The following is a 20,020-nucleotide window of genomic DNA, read 5'->3' on the forward strand; positions in this document are numbered from 1 at the left end:
TGCTTTGCCTAGCAGGATTCTAATCTTGCTTTGGTTGTGGTCCCCTGATGCCCTCCTGTTAGGAGTGGAGGAGGTCGAAGCTCCTTGTAAGATCTGATTACTGGGACCATTAGTGTCAAGTTCCTGTGTCCTTCAAATGGCATATGTGATTGGCCTTGACCTTAAAAGGAAATAGGGTCCCAGGTGACTGTTTAGTGCGTAGGTCCAGTTTGGGGGGATCTTCCAGGAGAATGGATAGAGACACCTAGCAGCAGAGAGAACATTGGTGCCTCTCAAGCCAACCTCCCACCTCAGCTTCCCAAGTAGCTGGGGACTACAGGTGCTTCCTTGCTGCCACACCTGGGTAATTTTTTTTTAAAATTTTTTTTCTAAGAGACAGGGTTTCACTGGGTTGCCCAGGCTGGTCTTGAACTGGCCTCAAGTGACCTGCCTGCCTCAGCCTCCCAAAGTGCTGGGATCACAGGTGTGACCCACTGCGCTTGGCCAGAATACTCTATTCTTACTGAATGATTGAAATCTGTCTTGAAGCATTAGGTGTCCCGTTTTTGTGAGTTGGAATTGGGACAGGCTAAGTAGGAAGTGAGGAGGGTGGGGAGAGCTGTGCTGTAGGTCTGTTTGTCCCTTCCTTGATGTAGCCTTCAGTTAGCCCTTTCAGCTTTTTTCCCCATCTTGTGCCGGGCCTTCCTGGGTTTCAGTACTTGGATGTAGGGCTGCAGTTATGTCAGTGGTGGGTAGATTGACCAGGATTTAAGGTCTAAGGTCCAGCCCATGTGAGACTTGACTCACTGATCTACCTTTAGGCATGTCTTCCTTCCAGTCTCATCCTTTAAAAAAAAATTTTTTTTTTTGAGACAGGGTCTCACTGTCACCCAGGCTGGATTGCAGTGGTGTGATCTCGACCAACTGCAACCTCTGCCTCCCACCCGCAAGCGATCTGCCCATCTCAGCCTCTGGAGTAGCTGGGACGGGGCTACAGGCACCTGCCACCATGACTGGCTAATTTTTTTTTGTATTTTTTGTGGAGATGGGGTCTTGCCATGTTGCTCAGGCTGGTCTGGTCTCAAAACTGCTCTGGGTTCAAGTGATTGTCCCACTTTGGCCTCCCAGAGTGCTGGGATTACAGGTGTGAGATACTGTGTCCGGCTATGAAAATTTTATTTTTAATTAACTTGTATATATTTATGGGGTACAATGTCCTATTTCTGTACATGTACACATTGTGGAATCAAATCAGGCTAATCCATCACTTCATATCATTAGCATGAATGAGAACATACAAAGCCACTCTTAGAAAATTTTGAAATTTGTTATTTCAGCCCTTTTATGCTGGAGGTTGCAAATGTTTTGTGAATAATCAGACCAAAAAAAAAAAAAAATGATTGACTTCAGTCATTCAGTAAGAATAGTGTATTCTGGCCGAGTGTGGTGGGTCACACCTGTAATGGAGCACTAGGCATAAATGGGTTGAAACGGGTCTCCCTATGTTGCTCAGGCTGGACTTGAACTCCTGGGCTTAAGTGATCTTCTTGCCCTTAGCCTCTCAGCTGGGACTATGGATGCATGCCACTGTGTCTCACGTTTTTATGAACTATAGTCACCATGCTGTGCAGTGGCTTACCAGAACTCATTTCTTGGATCTGAAGTGTTGTACCCTTTGTCTCCCTGCTTACCCATACCTCCAAGCCTCTGGTAACCCCCATTCTACTTTCAGTTTCCGAGTTTGACTTTCTAGATTCCGTGTATAAGTTCATGCAGTCTTTCTGTGGCTTATTTAATTTAGCATAATGTCTTCTAGATTTATCGATTCACCCATGTTACAAATAACGGTTTCCTTTTAAAAAGCTGAATAGCATTCTGTTGTGTCTACATACCACATTTAAAAATCCATCCGTTAATTGGGCACTTGGGTTGCTTGCATATCTTGGCTAGTGTGAATAACGCTGCATTGGGTGGGAGTGCAGACATCTCTGACGTACAGATTTCTTTTTCCTTTTTTGGAGACAGAGTCTTGCTCTGCCACCCAGGCTGGAGTGCAGTGGTAGGATCTTGGCTCACCGCAACCTCTGCCTTCCAGATTCAAGCGATTCTCCTGCCTTAGCCTCCCAGGTAGCTGGGATTACAGGTGTGCACCACTATGCCCAGCTAACTCTTGTATTTTTAGTAGAGATGGGGTTTCTCCATGTTGGCCAGGCTGGTCTCAAACTCCTGACCTCAGGTGATCCGCCTGCCTCCACCTTCCAAATTGTTGGGATTACAGGCGTGAGCCACCGTGCCCAGCTGACGTTGATTTCAGTTCCCTTCAATGTACACCCAGAAGTGGTATTGCTAGGTCATAGGGTACTTCTGTTAGCTATTTGAGGAAGCTTCCTGCTATTTTCCATAATGGCTGTATTAGTCCACATTTCCACCAGCAGTGTATAGGGGTTCCTTTCCTCCACATCTTTGCTGGTTATCTTCATCTTTTTGATACAGCCATTCTAACAGGTGTGAGGTGACATTTCTTATCCTTCTTAACCATCCACCATGGAGTCTGTAACCAGGTGTCACTTCCTATCCTAGCCTGCAAGAGAGGCTAAACTTAGTAGGGAATGTGGGGTCCTGGAATGTGGCATCCTATCTGCAGTCATTCCTCCCCAGTAGTCTCAGACTCCATTTTTACCTTTGGATCCTCAGTTCTGACAAACCCTCTTTTTCTTCATTTTTAACTTTATTTTGAAATTTTAAAGACATGGGGTCTCACTTTTGGCCTGGCTGGTCTCAGTGGGCCCCAGCGATCCTTCCGCCTCGGGCTCCTGAATGACTGGGACTACAGGTGTGCTACTGCACCTGGCTGTTTTGAAATAATTTGACTTAGAAGAATATTTCTACAATTGTGTTCACCTTCTTATGCAAATACAATCTTCAGTGGCGCTGGCATATACAAGCTGAGAAAGTATTGTCAAGTGGGTTGTGCCAGCACATCTGACCAGGATTTTTTGTTGTAGAAATATTGGATCCTCACCTGAGGCCAGGAGTTTGAGACCAGCCTGGCTAACATAGTGAACCCTGTCTCTACTAAAAATACAAAAAATTAGCCAGGCCTGGTGGCAGGCACCTGTAATTCCAGCTACTCGAGAGGCTGAGGCAGGAGAATCGCTTGAAACCGGGAGGTGGAGGTTGCAGTGACCCAAGATCGTGCCATTGCCCCCTGGCCTGGGCGACAGTGCGAGACTCTCAAAAAAATAAGTAAATTAATAAAAGGAGACCTAGGCTTGTTGTGCTTGTTTTTTGGTTTTGATTTTCCAGAGTTTGAGGGAAAGTTGACCCATCCTGTTTATTGTGCCCTTGAGGAGGAAACAAGGCAAATCCCTACTCTTGTGGGCAGGGGTGCGCAAACCTGTCAGTCTGAGATGGCTAGAACCACATCCTCTATAACTTGAGGGGGATTATCTATCTATCTATCTATCTATCTATACCTATATATATATATATATACACACACACACACACACACAGATTTAAAAAAATAAAAAAATATATATACAGAGGAATCCTCCCTTACCTATGGTTTCACCTTACACAGTTTCAGTACAGTATAATAATCTCCTGTGCTTAATTTATAAATTGAACTTTATAATTTGTCAACATGGATTCTAGCTCAGTAGGTCCAGGTGGGGCTCAAGGTACGCATTTCAGGCCAAGTGCGGTGGCTCATTCCTGTAATCTCAGCACTTTGGGAGGCCGAGGTGGGAGGATCACTTGAGCCCAGGAGTTGAGACTAACCTGGGTAAAAGCAACATTTTGTCTACCAGAATTTTAAAAAATTGGGCGTGGTGGCTCACACCTGTAATCCCAGCACTTTGGGAGGCCAAGGTGGGCAGCTTGGCCAACATGGTGAAAGCCCACCTCTACTAAAAGTACAAAATTTAGGCAGGCGTGGTGGCATGCACCTGTAATCCCAGCTACTTGGGAGGCTGAGGCAGGAGAATTGCTTGAACCTGGGAGGTGGAGGTTGCAGTGAGCTGAGATCATGCCACTGCACTCAAGCCAGGGTGACAGAATGAGACTCCATCTCAAAAAAAGTGTGGTGGCATGTACCTGTGGTCCCAGCTGGAGAGGTTGAGGCTGCAGTGAGCTGTGTTCCCACCACTGCACTCCAGCCCGCAGGCCTGGGAAACAGAACAAGACTGTCCCCCTGCCCTCCCCGCAAAGAAAGCATTTCTGACAGGCTTTCTGGTGATAATGATGCTGTTGGTTCAACACCTCTCTTAGAGTAACGTTCTAGAGTTTGGCAGAGTCAAATTATTTCTGAAGGGGAACTTTGTACAAAACTTTCATCTTTCTCCCTCTCTCACCCCCGTTTTATTTTTTTGAGACAGGGTCTTGCTCTGTGGCCCAAGCTGGAGTGCAGTAGTATGATCACAGCTCACTGCAACCTCCAATTCCTGGGCTCAAGTAATTCTCCCACCTCAGCCACGGTGGCTCGGACTACAGGCATGAACCACCATGTCCAGCTAATTTTAAAAATTATTTTGTGGAGATGAGGTCTCACTGTGTTGTTCAGGCTGGCCTTAAACTCTTGAGCTCAAGCAATCCTCTCTGCTTGGCGTCCCTAAGTGCTAGGATTATATTTCTATATAAAATGCTGGCTAGGAGCTAAGGAAAAGGAAGACAGGGCCCTGCGTGTGGGTTTTTGTAATTAGCAGAGGCCCAGTCAACACTGGCTTCTGTTCTGTTTTTTTTTTTTTGTAAGTCTTGTGAAGCTTAAATGGGAGGTTTGAGCAAAAAAGAGGATGCTGTCCTCTTTGTGGGATTTTTGCTGGTGTGGGGAGATCTGGACCATCATGGAGGGAGTTCCTAGCACAGGGATGGGATTTGGTTCCTGCAGGGCCTCAGAGAAGCATGGGAAAGCCCTTCAGGTGTTAGGGGAAGGTGATTTTGAGTTGTTCCTTCACTTTGTTGAATGTCTCTGAAATCCAGTTCTGGGTCTTGGCAGGAATGTTACCGCTTGCAGTGGCTGCCCTTCAGCTTATCTGGGATGTGTCCCAAGATGCTGGAGTTGTCTGGGGCCATCCGGACTGGGGCTGGGATTTCCACACCCATGGAGCCACTACTAGGACTGGGAGTGACAGAACGAGTTTGGGGGTGCTGCCAGAGGGGCACTCTAGATTGTTCTTGGGATAGCACAGGTTCCCAGATACAGTTCTAAGCCATTGAGGGGCTAGGAGCAGAATCGTCCTAGTGGAGGTGATTGCTAACTCTTTTGAGGTGTACTTGCCATGAGCCAGTTGCTGTTAGGGGATGAGCTGATTCCTGTCACTCCCACTTTAGAGGGGATGCTGACACAGCTAGTGAGAGGTGGGGCAGGGACTTGAACCTCTATTCTTTAGCTATAGAACTTCTGTCCTTAACCACTATGCTATGCCTAAAATCTGAGGAGACTTCTGGTAGGACTCTTTCTCCCACAGCCCAAAGGAAAAAGGAAGCCCCAAGAAATGTTTTATCTTAGGGAAACTTTCTTGGAACCACTTCCTTCCCTCAGGCCTGCACTGGTTTTTGTAGCGACTCTAAGGATGTCTGTCATGCAAGGATGTGTTACCTTTGGCCCCATGTCAGGAGAATGATTAGGTTCCTGTGAAGTTTAAAAAAAATCCTGTTAGATACTAGAGATACACAGTAACTGCCATATATTACTTTCTACATGCAAGGCACTTCTACAGAGGTTGAAAAGATGTCTCCATTTAAGCGTCCATTTAAGCAGGGGAGTGGTGGAGTCTTCTGTGAAGGTAGACCAGCACATGGTTTGCATTGCCACAGAGACACTGGGAAGAGCCTCTGAAACCCAGAGGAACGCATGCGTATGGGCAGTCTGGGGCAGGTAGAAGATGTCAAGGTGTCCAGAGATAAAGGGGTCAGCATGTGCAAGGGCACCTGGTATGAGCAGATAGTGGTGGGATCGTGGGTATGTGAGGAGAGGAGAGGTTGCATGGGGTTAAGTGCCAGGTTAGGAGGAGAGTTTAGGTGTCCTGTTAAAAATGACAGTCAGCTGGGCATGGTGGTATGCACCTGTAGTCCCGGCTATTCAGGAGGCTGAGGCTGGAGGATTGCTTGAGCCCAGGGGTTTGAGGCTGCAGTGAACCATGATCACACCACTGCACACCAGCCAGAGCAACAGATGAGATCCCGTCTCAAAAAAAGTGAGAGTCTGTTCCCATGATCAGTTTGGATTTCTCAGGCTCTTGGAGCTAGAGGCAGGGAGGACGAGGTAGGAGGCGTGTTGCAGATAAGATGTAATTAGAGATAAGCCTGGTGGGGCAGTGAGGTTGGAAAGTGGTTGTTTGGTGATTCCTAAGGATAGGATTCAGGGCCTCCTTGGTATCTGCCCATTGCTTTGCAAATCCTCTTCAAGGCCAGAAAGGATTGCTTGTAAAGTGTACTCAGGAAGTAGCCCTAGATTCCTGCTTTCCCAAACAGCCTCTGGAAAGACCTCAAGTTTCCTGGAGAGAGATACTCATATTTCCCTTTGTAGGCAAAAATTGCATCAAGAAGGCAGGCCCGGTGGCTCACACCTCTAATCCCAGCACTTTGGGCGGCTGAGGTGGATGGATCACTGGAGGTCAGGTGTTTGAGACCAGCCCGGGCAACGTGGCAAAATCCCGTTTCTACTAAAAATGCGAAAATTAACCAGGTGGGGTGGCAAGCACCTGTAATTCCAGTTACTTGACTGGCTGAGCCACAAGAATTGCTTGAACCTGGGAGGCAGAGGTTGCGGTGAGCTGAGATCATGCTACTGCACTCCAGCCTGGGTGACAGAGTGAGCCTCCGTCTCAAAAAAAAAAAAAAAAAAAAAAAGAAAAAGGTGGCCGGGTGCATTGGCTCACGCCTGTAATTCCAGCACCCCAGCACTTTGGGAGGTGGAGGCGGGTGGACCACTTGAGGTCCGAAGTTCCAGACCAGCCTGGCTGACATGGTGAAACTTTTTCTCTACTAAAAACACAAAAACTAGCCAGGTGTGGTGGCAGGGGCCTGTAATCCCAGCTATTCGGGAGGCTGAGGCACAAGAATAGCTTGAACCTGGGGGGTGGAGGTTGCAGTGAGCTGAGGTCACGCCACTGCACTCCAGTCTGGGTGACACAGCGAGATTCCATCTCAAAAAAAAAGTTTTAAATGTTCCTTTCAAATGAATGAATAAGTAATAACCCTCCAAAAAAATTGCATCAAGAAAAGAGGCAGCTACCACACACAACTCATTTCCTGAAAATCTGCTTTGGTGGTTGGCATGTTTTTTGAGCAAAGTGCAACCTATGACCCTCTCCCTCACGGGATGGGGTGGGGCAGAGGGAGCCTTTAAGCCTGTTAAGAGCCAGCGCCAGAAGGAGCCCTCGAGCAATTTGGTGACTTGTGCTCTTCTGTCCTATGTTTAGATAATGCTCTAATGTGTCTCCCCCTGCAAATTTCTCTAATTCTGCATTTTTCTCCAGTGGAAAATGTGGAAGGTAGGGGAGCTATGAAGACTAGTGTGTTTCTAAATGGCTTGGACAGAGCTGCCCACCAGTTTGCGCCCTTTGGTACATGCCTCTTTTAACCTTCGGACCTGGGCCACAGGCTGTTATCTATAACGGCAAGGTTAGACCCTTTAGGGAGCACTGGAGGAGCACCACCTGGTGAATGAGGAGGGATATTCCATGGCGATACCAGGAAGGATGGGGGAAGCATTTGGGGTGCCAGAGGCCCTAGGGACATGGAGCTGGAGGCTGGGTGGCCTCTGAAGCATAGCTGAGCTCTGCACATGCCAGCAGGCTAGAAGCAGGAAAACACACAAGTTCAAGCTGGCTTTTCGTATATTGTGTATAAAAAGATCAGATTCAGGATGATTTGGTGGGATTGCCAGGGGCTGACCGGAGTGTTGCTGGGAAGGAGCCTCAGCTCTGCTCCAGGTCCTCCACCAGGTAGGACTGGGACTCCCTTAGGGCCTGGAGGAGCAAGTCCTTGCAGGTCCAGTTCCAGGCTGGTGTGAAACTGAAGAGCTTCCGCATCTTGCTTGGGTTGGTGGGCTCGGCCCGCACTGCCTGGTACTGCTCATCCGTCAGGACCTTCCCGTACAGGGCATCCAGCAGCCACTCAACGTTTGTGACCCTCGCGATAAGCGCAGCCCGGTGCTGGTCTATAAAGTGCAGGCCTGGGGGTGGGAGGAGAACATGAGCCAGAAGCCAGGGTGTGGGGCCTGTCCCTGCTGAACTTGAGTTCTTCAGGAATTCCTCTGCAAGCCCAGGGGCAGGGCTCCAGGGGGCGGCCCACCAGGACCCCACATGCAGTGGGATGAGGGTAATATTGTCTGCCTTCCCCCGCAGGGTGTGGGTTGGTGGGTGGGGTGCGCAGGGTTGCCAAGCCGTGCCTGCCCTGCCCTGCCCTGGTTGCGGGAGCACAGATGCAGGCTGTGCAGGAGTGCGGTGGGGCCGGGCTGGGTGTGGAGGCCTCACCTGGCTTGGCTGCCGACTGAGGAGGGGCCTGGATCCCAGCTGGCTCGGCTCCAGAGCCTGGAAGGATATGGGCCAAGTGATCCCCTTCCCTTCCCTTCCCGCCGTGAGGCCGGGGTCCCGTTGGTCGGTAGGCCAAGCGCGGGGAGCCTCCTTTCCGGTAGAGCAGCTTTGTTTAGGGGTAGGAGGAACAGAAAGCGGAAGAGCCCGAGGGGTAAGCGCTGGTGTGGGTGGAGGGGAAAGACGGGGTGGAGGGGAACGGGGGCGGCTCACCCTGGTGCGTGGCCGCCTGCAGCTGCCCGGCCATCTCCTGCAGGCCCATGTCGCGCAGCACGTTAGCGGTGAGCTCGGCGCCGTAGGTCTCCAGGTAGAAGCTAACCAGCTTGTCGGTGAGGTCCAAGGCGTCCATGGACAGCAGCGCGCCCCGCGGGATGCGCCCGTAGCCCTCGCGCAGCGGCACCGACAGCAGCTTCAGCTTGAACTTCTTGAGCTCCTCGGCGGTCAGGTTCTCCAGCGCATCCAGGATGGCGTCGCGCGCGCGCCCCATGGCTCCAGGATCCCCGGCCGCTGCCGCCGCTCACCCCGCTGCAGCCGCCGACCAGGAGGAAGTCGGCTCCGGGGCGGAACCTGGACTCCCCGCCTTCCTCCCACTCTGGTCTCCCGACTCCCCGCCCCGGTCCGTTGCCCTCCAGCAAAAGGCGCTTCCTTACTACACCCTTGGTCCCCTCCCACCCAGGCCTCTGGATTGGGGCCCCAGGCCGTCGGGGGACGCCAGGATCGCGCCCTCCAGCTGGCCTGCGAGGTGGGACCCGGGAGGGGGCTGCAGAGGGGCTCATGGGTGGCGCCTGCTTGTCTCTGGGCTTGCACCAGCGAGTACAGACCGGAAACCTGGGCTGGCTCTCACTGGGTTTATTGGAGCACCTAGGCTTAGAACCTCGGATTTCTAGAACCCCGAAACCTCCGCGGTTCCCCGAACCTTAGGATCCTCTCCCACATGTCGTAGAATCTTGGAATCATGACAGCTAGAAGCGTGAAGCTCCCTCAATTCCACATACTGGGGAAAAATGAGTTGTACAAAAGGGCAGAGAGTGCAAATCTCTCTGAGCTTCAGTTTCATTTTCTACGACATGGGGATAAGCCTCCGGTGCTTATAAATATTCCAGCATAACATGGCCAACCCGATGGCTCCCGAAACCTTGCCAGATGCTTCCTAGGGGAGCCAGAATTTGATCCCAAGAGCTGAATTTCTTGGGAAGTGATGACAAGAGCTATTGGTTGAGAACATTCTCAACTGGAGGGAGCATCCTGGGTAGAGAGCCAGCCACTCTGGGCCCAGGGGCTTGGGATAGCATTGGAACCTGTGCTGTACCTAAAATTCTTCCTTTTTTTTTTTTCTTTTAGAGACGGGGTCTCACTGTGTTGCCCAGGCTGGAATGCAGTGGCGCGACCATCGCTCCCTGCAGCTTTGAACTCCTGGGCTCAAGCGATCCTCCTGCTTCACCTCCCAAAATGCTGAGATTATGGGCACCAGGCACCGTGTCCTGCCCTCAATTTGTTCCTAACATGGCTGGGGAGGTCTGCTGGTCTGACCTTTGTGGGCCTCCCTGGCCTTGTCTTATGCCATGCCCTGCTTTCCCTCAATCTCCGAGCTGTAGCCACGCTGGTCTCTCAGTTTCTCAAGTGTGCCAGCTTCCTTTGACCTCTCCAAGCCTTTGCACATGCTGTTCCCTCAGCCTTGAAATCTCTTCCCTCTTTGCCTGGGAAACTTTAGGCCTCAAGTTAAATGTCACTTTCTCTGGGAGACCAGACTTAGAGCTTTTCCTAGGCTAATTCATAACATGAGCTACGTATCTGTAGCTCTCATGGCAAGCGTAATGAATCCTGTGCACTTGTTTAAAACCACTTTTCCCTGCCTGTCTGTAAATCATGCCTGTCCAGATCATCGTTATCTACTCAGCATCCAGAACAGGGCTTGACAAATAGTAGGTGCTCAGTAAACGGTTCCAGAATGAATAACGAATGAATGGACCTTGTGGCTAAAGGGAGGATACCAGTAACTGCAAGCTATGCCTTATACACAAGCTCTTCAGAGAGAGACAGCCTTTGGGAGCCGCTGTGGCTCAGGCCGGTTGCCCTGGCACTCGGGGAGGCGAGGCTACACATTCGAGGCCAACCTGGTCAACACTGATTAAAAAAAAAGAAAAAAGAAAGACAGCCTCCAGGAGATTAAAGACCATGAACTTGAAGCCATACAGTTCTTTGTTTGAATCCTGACTCTACTTCCCAAGGGGGATATTTGGAATCCTTTATTTTTCCCTCTCATCTGGGTTGTAACAATCACTGTTCCTTGTAGTCATACGACCCTGACATATTATACGTTTATATGCTTATTGGACATTCATCCCTCTCTAAAATGTGAGCCCTATGAGCATCGGAGACCTTAACTGTCTTATTCTTTGCTGAATTCCTAGCGTCAAGAATGTACCTGGAAATAGCTGGGTGTGGTGGAGGGCGCCTGTAATCCTAGCTACTAGGGCGGCTGAGGCATGAGAATCGCTTGAACCTGGGAGGCAGAGGCTACAGTGAGCCAAGATTGCACCACTACGCTCCAGCCTGGGTGACAGAGCTAGATTCCATCTGAAAAAAAAAAAAATGTATCTGGAACACATTAGGTGCTGAGTAAAGATTTGCTGAGTGAAGGAATGAATGAGGCTGTGATGCCTGCAGCATGTTGTATTCAAAAGCTTCCAGCATGGCTGGGTGCAGTGGCTCATCACGCATGTAATCTCAGTGCTTTGGGAGGCTGAGGCCGGAGGGTCACTTGAGCCCAGGAGGTTGAGGGTGCAGTGAGCTATGATTGTGCCACTGCACTCTGTGCCACTCGGCAACAGACACCTTGTCTCAAAAACAAACAAGACAACCAGGATGGGCCGGGCACGGTGACTCATGCCTGTAATCCCAGCATTTTGGGAGGGCGAGGTGGGTGATCAGGAGTTTGAGACCAGCCTGGCCAACAGAGTGAAACCCCATCTCTACTAAAAATACAAAAATTAGCCGGGCGTGGTGGCAGGTGCCTGTAATCCCAGCTACTGGGGAGGCTGAGGCAGGAGAATCGCCTGAACCCGTGAGGTGGAGGTTGCAGTGAGCTGAGATCACACCATTGCACTTCAGCCTGGGCAACAAGAGCGAAACTCCATCTCAAAACAGGAACAAAAACAAACAAACAAAAACCACGATGGGGAGCAGTGCTCTGCTACCCTGCTGAAAGCCTTTTTGTTGTTGTTGTTGTTGTTGTTTGTTTTTTCTTTTGAAGACAGGACCTCACTCTGTTGCCCAGGCTGGAGTACACCGGAGGGATTGTGGCTCACTGCAGCCTTGAACTCCTGGGCTCAAGCAATTCTCTCACCTCGGCCTCCCGAGTACCTGCGACTACAGTTGTGCCACCATGCCTGGCTAGTTTTTAAATTTTTTATAGAGAATGGGTTTCCCTATGTTGTTCAGGCTGGTCTCAAACTCCTGGGCTCAGCAGTCCTCCTGCCTTGGCCTCCCAACATGCTAGGATTACAGGTGTGAGCCACTGTGCCTGGCCTTGCTCCCCATCCTTGTAGCATGTGGGCTGGGGTAAGCTGTGTGCCAACATCCTCACCGTGGGTGGCACTTGTGGTCCAACAGCCAGTGTTCCTTGGCTCATGGATGTTTATCATGCCTTCTCACTGGCCTTTATCCTTCCAGAATCTCCATTTCCTTTTGTGCACTGTGGCCAGAAGGATACATCTTCCTTACCCACACATATGATCCTGCACCTGCCTGGCTCAGAGACCCCCTCATGACTCCCCAGTGCCCTCAAACTCAAGTCCCAAGCCCTTGGCTTGGCCTTCAAGGTCCTTGCCAACCTCTTCAGCTGCCCCTTCCAGCTTGCTGATCTGTGAACCTCCGCCCCTGTGGGGGCTGCTCTCTGCTCGGCCTCTTTTTCCTCCTGGTCTACTTGGTGAGTTCCCGCCTGTCTTCTGACGTTCATCAGGCATCACTTTTTCTTTTCTGCTTTTATTTTAGAGATGAGGTCTCACTCTGTTGCCCAAGCCGGAGTGCAGTGCGCAATCATAGCTCATTGTAGCCTCAAACTCCTGGGTTCCAGCGATCCTCCCACCTCAGCTTCCTGTGTAGCTGGAACTACGGGTGCATGCCACCATGCTCAGCTAATTTTTTAATTTTTTTGTAGAGATGGGGTCTTGCTATGTTGCCCAGGCTGATCTCCATCACCTGGGCTCAGCGATCCTCCTGCCTTGGCCTCCCAAAGCACTGGGATTACAGGTGTGAGCCAACACACCCAACCTAGGAGTCACCTCTTCTAATAAATAATAGAAATAAGCCTTTAGTCTGCAGTCCTTTGCATGCCTCCTTCCTTCCTTCCCTCCTTTCCTTCTTTTGTTTTTCCCTTTCTCTCTCTCTCTGTTTTTTTTTTTTTGAGATGGAGTGTCGCTCTGTTGCCAGGCTGGAGTGCAGTGGCGTGATCTCGGCTCACTGCAACCTCCACCTCCCAGGTTCAAGCGATTCTCCTGCCTCAGCCTCCCAAGTAGCTGGGACTACAGGTGCGCACCACCACACCCAGCTAATTTTTGTATTTTTAGTAGAGATGAGGTTTCACCATGCTGGCCAGGATGGTCTTGAACTCTTGACCTTGTGATCCGCTTGCCTCTGCCTCCCAAAGTAGTGGGATTACAGGCATGAGCCACCACACTTGGCCTCTTTCTCTTTTCTCTCTCTTTTTCTTTCTTTCTTTCTTTCTTTCTTTCTTTCTTTCTTTCTTTCTTTCTTTCTTTCTCTTTCTTTCCCTTTCTTCCTTCCTTCCTTCCCTCCCTTCCTCCCTCCCTCCCCTCCTCTTTCTTTCTTCTTTCTCTCTCTCTTTCTTTCTATCTCCTCTTTATTTCCTTCCTTCCTTCTTTCTTTCCTTCCTTCCTTTCTCTTTCCTTCCTTCTCTCCCTTCCTCCCCCCTCCTTTCCTTCTTTCCTTCCTTCCTCCCTTCCCTTTCCTTCCTTCCTCTCTTTCTTCTTTCCTCTCTTTCTTTCCTTTCCCTCCCTCCCTTCTTCCCTTCCTTCCTTTCTTTTCTTTTTCTTTTTCTCTCTCTTTTTTTTTTTATTTTTTTGAGATATGGTCTCAGTCTGTTGCCCAGGCTGGAGAGCAATGGCATGATTATAGCTCACTACAGCCTTGACCTCCTGGGCTTAAACGATCCTCCCATGTCAGCCTCCCAAATAGCTGATACTACAGGTGCGCACCACGATGCCCAGCCAATTTTTGTAATATATATGTTTTTAGACAGAATCTTGCTCTGTCACCCAGGCTGGAGTGCAGTGGTGCAATGTCCCCTTACTGCAACCTCTGCCTCATGGGTTCAAATGATTCTTGTGCTTCAGCTTCCTGAGTAACTGGGATGACAGGCGTGAGCCATCATGCCCAGCTAACTTTTGTATTTTTAGTAGAGATGGGGTTTTGGCATGTTGCCCAGACTGGTCTCGAACCCCTTGGCTCAAGCAATCTTGCCTGCCTTGGCCCCCCCAGGTACTGGGATTACTGGCGTGAGCCACCATGCCCAGCCCACGTGCATTATTTCTAAGCCTTATAGCAATCCCTTTGAGATAGGGAATCATGGCCCCACTTTGTAAATGAGAAGATAGGTTCAGAGAGGTGGAAGGGCTTGTCTAAGGTCACATTCCAGCACAGAGCTTGGCACAGATCCAGCCTTGATAAGCTGTTGTAGAATGACACAAGAATCCTAGAATCTAGAATCATCGAAACCTGCTCTTTTCACTTTGGTAGAGTTGGAAGAGCTTTGGGTGTTTGATCCATTTAAAAATGATTGCCTGATTCAATCCCTACAACGCAGAGCAGGGGTCCCCTTTGCCATGTGGCCTCCTGCCTGCATCTCCAGAGCCCTTGTTTGGATGTGGTGGCCTTTGCTTTAGGTAAAACAAATGTGATGCTTTCAACGGAACCTTTGGGGCTGCAGGAAAATGCACCTACAGGAGTGTGTGTATGTGTGTGTATATGCGTGTGTGTGAGTGAGTGATGCCTCTCTCCTCCTCACACTCAGCTTCTTGGTAGAGAGGAGGTGAGCATGTGAGTCCCCGTGGGGGTGAAGCTCCCCTTACTTCTGAGCATCACCACCCAGGGTCCTTCCTTTGGGGCCCAGCTTGCCCCTGGCATCTGACCCTAGTTACGTCCTACTGATACACACATTCAGATGGAGACGGGGAAGCTCCTGGCTGTGATTGTCACCTGCCGTCACCTCAGAGCAAGTGTTAGCACTTTGGTGAGATGTCACAGGGAGGCAAGGGACAAGGGACTGGGGAAATGCAGCCGTTTCTCTCGGAGAACTGGAAGCCTCCCTCCTGCAGCAGTTTCAGGTCGGAGCTCAGTGAGAACAAGTGACATCTTTTGGCAGGTGCATGTGCTCTGTGAGCAGACTGCAAATTCTTTTGTTGCTTTTGTTTTGGAGACAGGGTCAGGCTCTGTCGCCCAGCCTGGAGTGTAATGGCACCCTCCCGGCTCACTGTAGCCTCAACTTCCCAAGCCCAAGTGATCCTCCCATTTCTGCCTCCCAAGCACCTGGGACCATAGGCATGTGCCACCATGCCTGGCTAATTTTTGTATTTTTTCGTAGAGACGGGGTTTCACCATGTTGCCCAGGCTGATCTCGAACTCTTGGGCTCAAGCAATCTGCCCGCATTGGCCTCCCAAAGTGCCAGGATTATAGGCGTGAACCACCGTGCCCGGTCTGACCCTCCCCTCTTTCTGGATGCGAGCTCCAAGAGCTGAGTTTTGACCCCTGGCAGGAAAGAGCCTCCAGTTCTCAGCCCAGGCTCACCCTTGCCCCCCTGGACAGGAGCCAGAGTGGTTGGTGGAATTAGGATGCCTGCTTCCTGGGTGTGACCCCCACCCCCACAACAAAGTAACACCTTGATTACTGGAGCCAGATTGCTTCTCCTGGGGCAAGAAGGACCACAGACTGCCAGGACGTTGGGCAAGTCACTTAGCCCTTGTGCCCCATGGCCTCCCTGTAGGAAAGTGAAAGCGTTGTTATGAGGCTGCAATGAGTTCAGAATTGTGAAGAGCTGGTGCAGTGGCTCACACCTGCAATCCCAGCACTTTGGGAGGCTGAGGCGGGCAGATCACCTGAGGTCAGGAGTTCGAGACCTGTCTGGCCAATATGGTGAAACCCTGTCTCTACTAAAAACACAAAAATTAGCTGGGCATGGTGACGGGTGCCTGTAATCCCAGCTACTCGGGAGGCTTATGCAGGAGAATTGCTTGCCTCCGGGAGGTGGTTCAAGCGCTGTACTCCAGCCTGTGAGACAAGAGTGAGACTCTGTTTCAAAACAAAATAAAAGAGCTCGGCATGGTGGCTCACACCTGTAATCCTAGCACTTTGGGAGGCCGAGGTGGGTGGATTGCCTGAGCTTGGGATTTTGAGATCAACCTGTGCAATATGGCGAAACCTCATCTCTACTAAAACACAAAAATTAGCTGGGCGTGTTGGTGTGTGCCTGTAATCCTAGCACTTTGGGAGGCTGAGGTGGAATAATCGCTTGAACTTGGGAGGCAGAGATTTCAGTGAGCTGAGATGGCCCCACTGCACTCCAGCCTGGGTGACAGAGTGACTCTATCTCAAAAAAAAAACAAAAAACAAAAAACAAAAAACAAAACAACTTACTTGTTGCATCTTTACAGAAATACATAGTCTTGATACCAATCCTTACATGATTCTCATTTTATAGGTGAGAAAATCAGGTTAAGCGACTTGCCCAAGGTCACACAACAAGGAAATTCTAGTCAGGACTGGAACCTGGAAGTGACAGTCACTGCTTCCTAAGCCCTTGGGTGCCAGCACACTGTCCCTGTTTATGTGGCATATTTTTTTTTCTTTCTTTTCTTTTTTTTTTTGAGACTGAGTTTTGTTCTTATTGCCCAGGCTGGAGTTCAATGGCTCGATCTCAGCTCACTGCAACCTCTGCCTCCTGAGTTCAAGCAATTCTCCTGCCTCAGCCCCCTAAGTAGCTGGCGTGACAGGCACCAGCCACCATGCCCAGCTAATTTTATAATTTTAGTAGAGATGGGGTTTCACCATGTTGGTCAGGCTGGTCTTGAACTCCTGACCTCAAGTGATCCCCCCACCTCGGCCTCCCAAAGAGCTGGGATTACAGGTGTGAGCCACCGCACCCGGCCTATGTGGCATATTTTTCAGTTTAATCCTCATGACAACTCTATGGGATGTTTTTTTTTTTCTTTTCTTTCTGAGACAGGGTTCAAGCAATTCTCCTGGCTCAGCCTTTGGAGTAGCTGGGACTATGGGACTACAGGCATGAGCCACCATACTGTTTTGTTTGTTTGTTTGTTTTTGGTAGAGACGGGGGTCTCGCTGTGTTGTCCAGGTTGGTCTTGAACTTCTGGACTCAAGTGATCCTCCCACCTTGGCCTCCCAAAGTGCTGGGATTACAGGTGTGAGCCACCACACCCAGCCAGGATGATGTTATTTATCCTCATATTGTATTTGAACGTGCTGAGGCCCAGAGAGGCAGGTGATTTTCCCAGGGGTGCCCAGCATGAGCTCATGAAGTCAGCATTCAGGACTTGCTTCTGTAGCAGCCCTGACTAGGGCTTTCTGGCCTCTCTCTGCATGTATCCAGTAATTAGGAGCTCTCACCTTCCAAGGCACTCATTGCTTGAGCTGTTGGGAAGCTTTCCCTTAGGACAAGCTGAAATCTATCCCTAGCTCTTTAGGTCTGAGGGACCTCATAGGGCCAGCTATACTGGTTTACCACTCCCTCCTTCCCTGCACATGGCTTCTTGCCTCTTCTTGTTCTCAGTCTGCTTAAGACAATCAATGTTCCTTCCGTGGATCAGAGGCCAGTCCTGGCCCATCTGCAGGGAAGGATTGAGTTGACTATCACCCACCTGTCTTAGACACCCACTCCTATAGATGACAGCAGGACCTTCAGTCCCAACTTGGCAATATTGGAAACTCTGGATGAGATTTAAGTTCTGGAAGTTGAGTTTTTGAGCATGAGCAACTTGTGGTTTCAGAGACCAGCTCCAGATATACCCTCTTTCAAACCTCTTCCTATTGCTAACACAAGGCTGCGTCTGAGCCATCAAGAATGGAAGAGAAGAAATCAGGGGCTTTTAGCCAGGCATGGTGGTGAACACCTGCGGTCCCCGTTACTCAGGAGGCTGAGGTGGGAGGATCACTTTAGCCTGGGAGGTCGAGGCTGTAGTGAGCTATGATTGTAACATTGCACTCCAGCCTGGGCAACACAGTGAGACCTCAGAGACTTAAGGACAAAGAAGGTGGGGACACAAAACTCCCCTGGATTTCTCAGTGTGCCGGTAAAGAGCGCCAGCTTTGGCCGGGCGCAGTGGCTCATGCCTGTAATCCCAGCACTTTGGGAGGGCGAGGCAGGCAGATCACGAGGTCAGGAGATCGAGACCATCCTGGCCAACATGGTGAAACCCTGTCTCTACTAAAAATACAAAAAATTAGCTGGGCGTGGTGGCAGGCGCCTGTAGTCCCAGCTACTCGGGAGGCTGAGGCAGGAGAATGGCGTGAACCCAGGAGGCGGAGCTTGCAGTGAGCCGAGATCTCACCACTGCATTCCAGCCTGGGCGACAAAGCGACACTCTGTCTCAAAAAAACAAAAGAACAAAAAAAAAAAAAAAAAAAGGAAAAGAAAAAAAAAGAGCACCAGCTTCCTGAGACTTTTCACATCTTAATTTCAGAATTTTATCTGCAGTCATTTATACAGGTAATTGCTCTTATCCAAAAGAATAATAGAACTTTTTTCCTCCTAAAAGAGCCAAATGTTTACAGCCTGAACGAGGGCCTAGGTTAAACAAGGTGTCAGGCAGCCTGAAGTAGCTACCTTCCTAAGCAGGCCAGCAGAAGTTCATGCTGTCACCACATAACATGCAAGAAGGAATGAGCGGTCGGGCGTGGTGGCTCATGCCTGGAATCCCAGCACTTTGGGAGGCCGAGGCGGGTGGATCACCTGAGGTCAGGAGTTCGAGACCAGCCTGGACAACATGGTGAAACCCCGTCTCTACTAAGAATACAAAAATTAGCTGGGCGTGGTGGCACGTGCCTATAATCCCAGCTAGTTGGGAGGCTGAGGCAGGAGAATCGCTTGAACCTGGGAAGTGGAGGTTGCAGTAAGCCGAGATTGTACCACTGCACTCCAGCCTGGGCGACAGAGCAAGACTCCATTTCAAAAAAAAAAAAAAAGAAAAAAGAAAAAATTAAGAACCTAAGAGACAGGCAAAGGGAGAGTCCAAAGGGGAGATTAAGAGAGTGAAACAGAAACAAAAATTCATTCTGAGAGAGACAGCAGTTGAGAGAGGAAAGAGTAAAACCAGGAAAAGGTTTGAGGGAAGCTAAGAGAAAGATGGAGAGGCCAAATGAGAGGGACTGAGTTTGCGTGTTTATTCATTCACCTAGTATCTGTAGAGCGCCTAATGTGTGTCACACACTTTAGTCTAAGCTGGAGACAAGCAGTAAACACAATTTCTATTCCGTAGGAAGAGACAGACAAGAAACCAGCAAACAAGTAGAATACATTGCATGTCAGATGCTGATAAATGTTATGGAGAAAAAGAAAGCCAGGCAGTGAGATGTTGGGGAGTTAGGAGATTTAAAATCAGGGAATTGGGAGAGGCCTTGCTGGAAAGGTAATATTGAGCAAAGTCTGAGGGAGGAAAAAGAGGATGCCATGCAGTACCTGGGTTGGAGAGTGTTCCAGGCAGAGGGGACCATAAGTGCAAAGTCCCTGATGCCGAGTGATCAATGGGGAAAGGGGTGATAAAAGAGTCAGAGTGATTAATGGGGTCATAGCAGATAGGGCTTTGTAAGCCACAGTTAGCACTTTGGTTTTTATTCTAGATGAAATTTCTTTCTTTTCTTTTTTTTAATATTTATTGATTTTTTTTTGAGATGGAGTTTTGCTCTTGTTGCCCATGCTGGAGTGCAATGGCATGATCTTGGCTCACTGCAACCTCTGCTTCCCAGGTTCAAGCAATCCTCCCATCTCAGCCTCCCGAGCAGCTGGGACTACAGGTGTTCTTCACCATGCCCAGCTATTTTTTTTGAGTTGGAGTTTCGCTCTTGTCACCCAGGCTGGAGTCCAGTGGTGCGATCTCGGTTCACTGCAACCTCTGCCTCCCAGGTTCAAGCGATTCTCCTGCCTCAGCCTCCCAAGTAGCTGGGATTACAGGCACCTGCCACCACACCCGGCTAAGTTTTGTATGTTTCATAGAGACGAAGTTTCACCATGTTGGCCAGGCTGGTCTCAAACTCCTGACCTCAAGTGATCCACCCGCCTGGGCCCCCCAAAGTGCTGGGATTACAGGTGTGAGCCATTGTGCCTGGCCCTTGCCAACTTTTTAATGGGGTTGTTTTCTGCTTGTTGAAATCTTTAGTTTCTTTATATATTCTGGATAGTAGATCTTTGTTGGATGCATAGTTTGTGAATATTTTCTTCCATTCTTTTTTTTTGAGACGGAGTCTCACTCTGTAC

General features: G+C 49.8%; 1 protein-coding gene across 2 annotated transcripts; it reads right to left on the reverse strand.

Moving 5' to 3' along the window:
- Positions 1-7,802: 7,802 nt before the first annotated feature.
- On the reverse strand, positions 7,803-9,505 carry PYCARD (PYD and CARD domain containing). Of its 2 annotated transcripts, XM_001158687.8 has the most exons (3): positions 8,730-9,505; positions 8,460-8,516; positions 7,803-8,158 (listed from the first exon to the last, which is right to left on the reverse strand). In XM_001158687.8, exons 1-3 carry the CDS (start codon positions 9,001-9,003, stop codon positions 7,902-7,904), a joined length of 588 nt encoding a protein of 195 aa, XP_001158687.1. In that variant the 5' UTR covers positions 9,004-9,505; the 3' UTR covers positions 7,803-7,901. The 2 variants fall into 2 exon arrangements, with proteins under 2 accessions (XP_001158687.1, XP_001158625.1); XM_001158625.8 differs by lacking the exon at positions 8,460-8,516 and having other exon boundaries at positions 8,730-9,307.
- Between the last annotated feature and the right edge of the window lie 10,515 nt (positions 9,506-20,020).

This window comes from Pan troglodytes, chromosome 18, assembly GCF_028858775.2.
Source record: "Pan troglodytes isolate AG18354 chromosome 18, NHGRI_mPanTro3-v2.0_pri, whole genome shotgun sequence".
Classification (NCBI taxonomy): Eukaryota; Metazoa; Chordata; class Mammalia; order Primates; family Hominidae; genus Pan; species Pan troglodytes.

Coding starts and splice junctions, on each gene's coding strand:
- PYCARD (XM_001158687.8), bottom strand. CDS start 9,003: ATGGGGCGCGCGCGCGACGCCATCCTGGATGCGCTGGAGAACCTGACC. Junction 8,517..8,729: donor GCAGGCGGCCACGCACCAGG/GTGAGCCGCCCC, acceptor ATATCCTTCCAG/GCTCTGGAGCCGAGCCAGCT. Junction 8,159..8,459: donor TCAGTCGGCAGCCAAGCCAG/GTGAGGCCTCCA, acceptor TCCCACCCCCAG/GCCTGCACTTTATAGACCAG.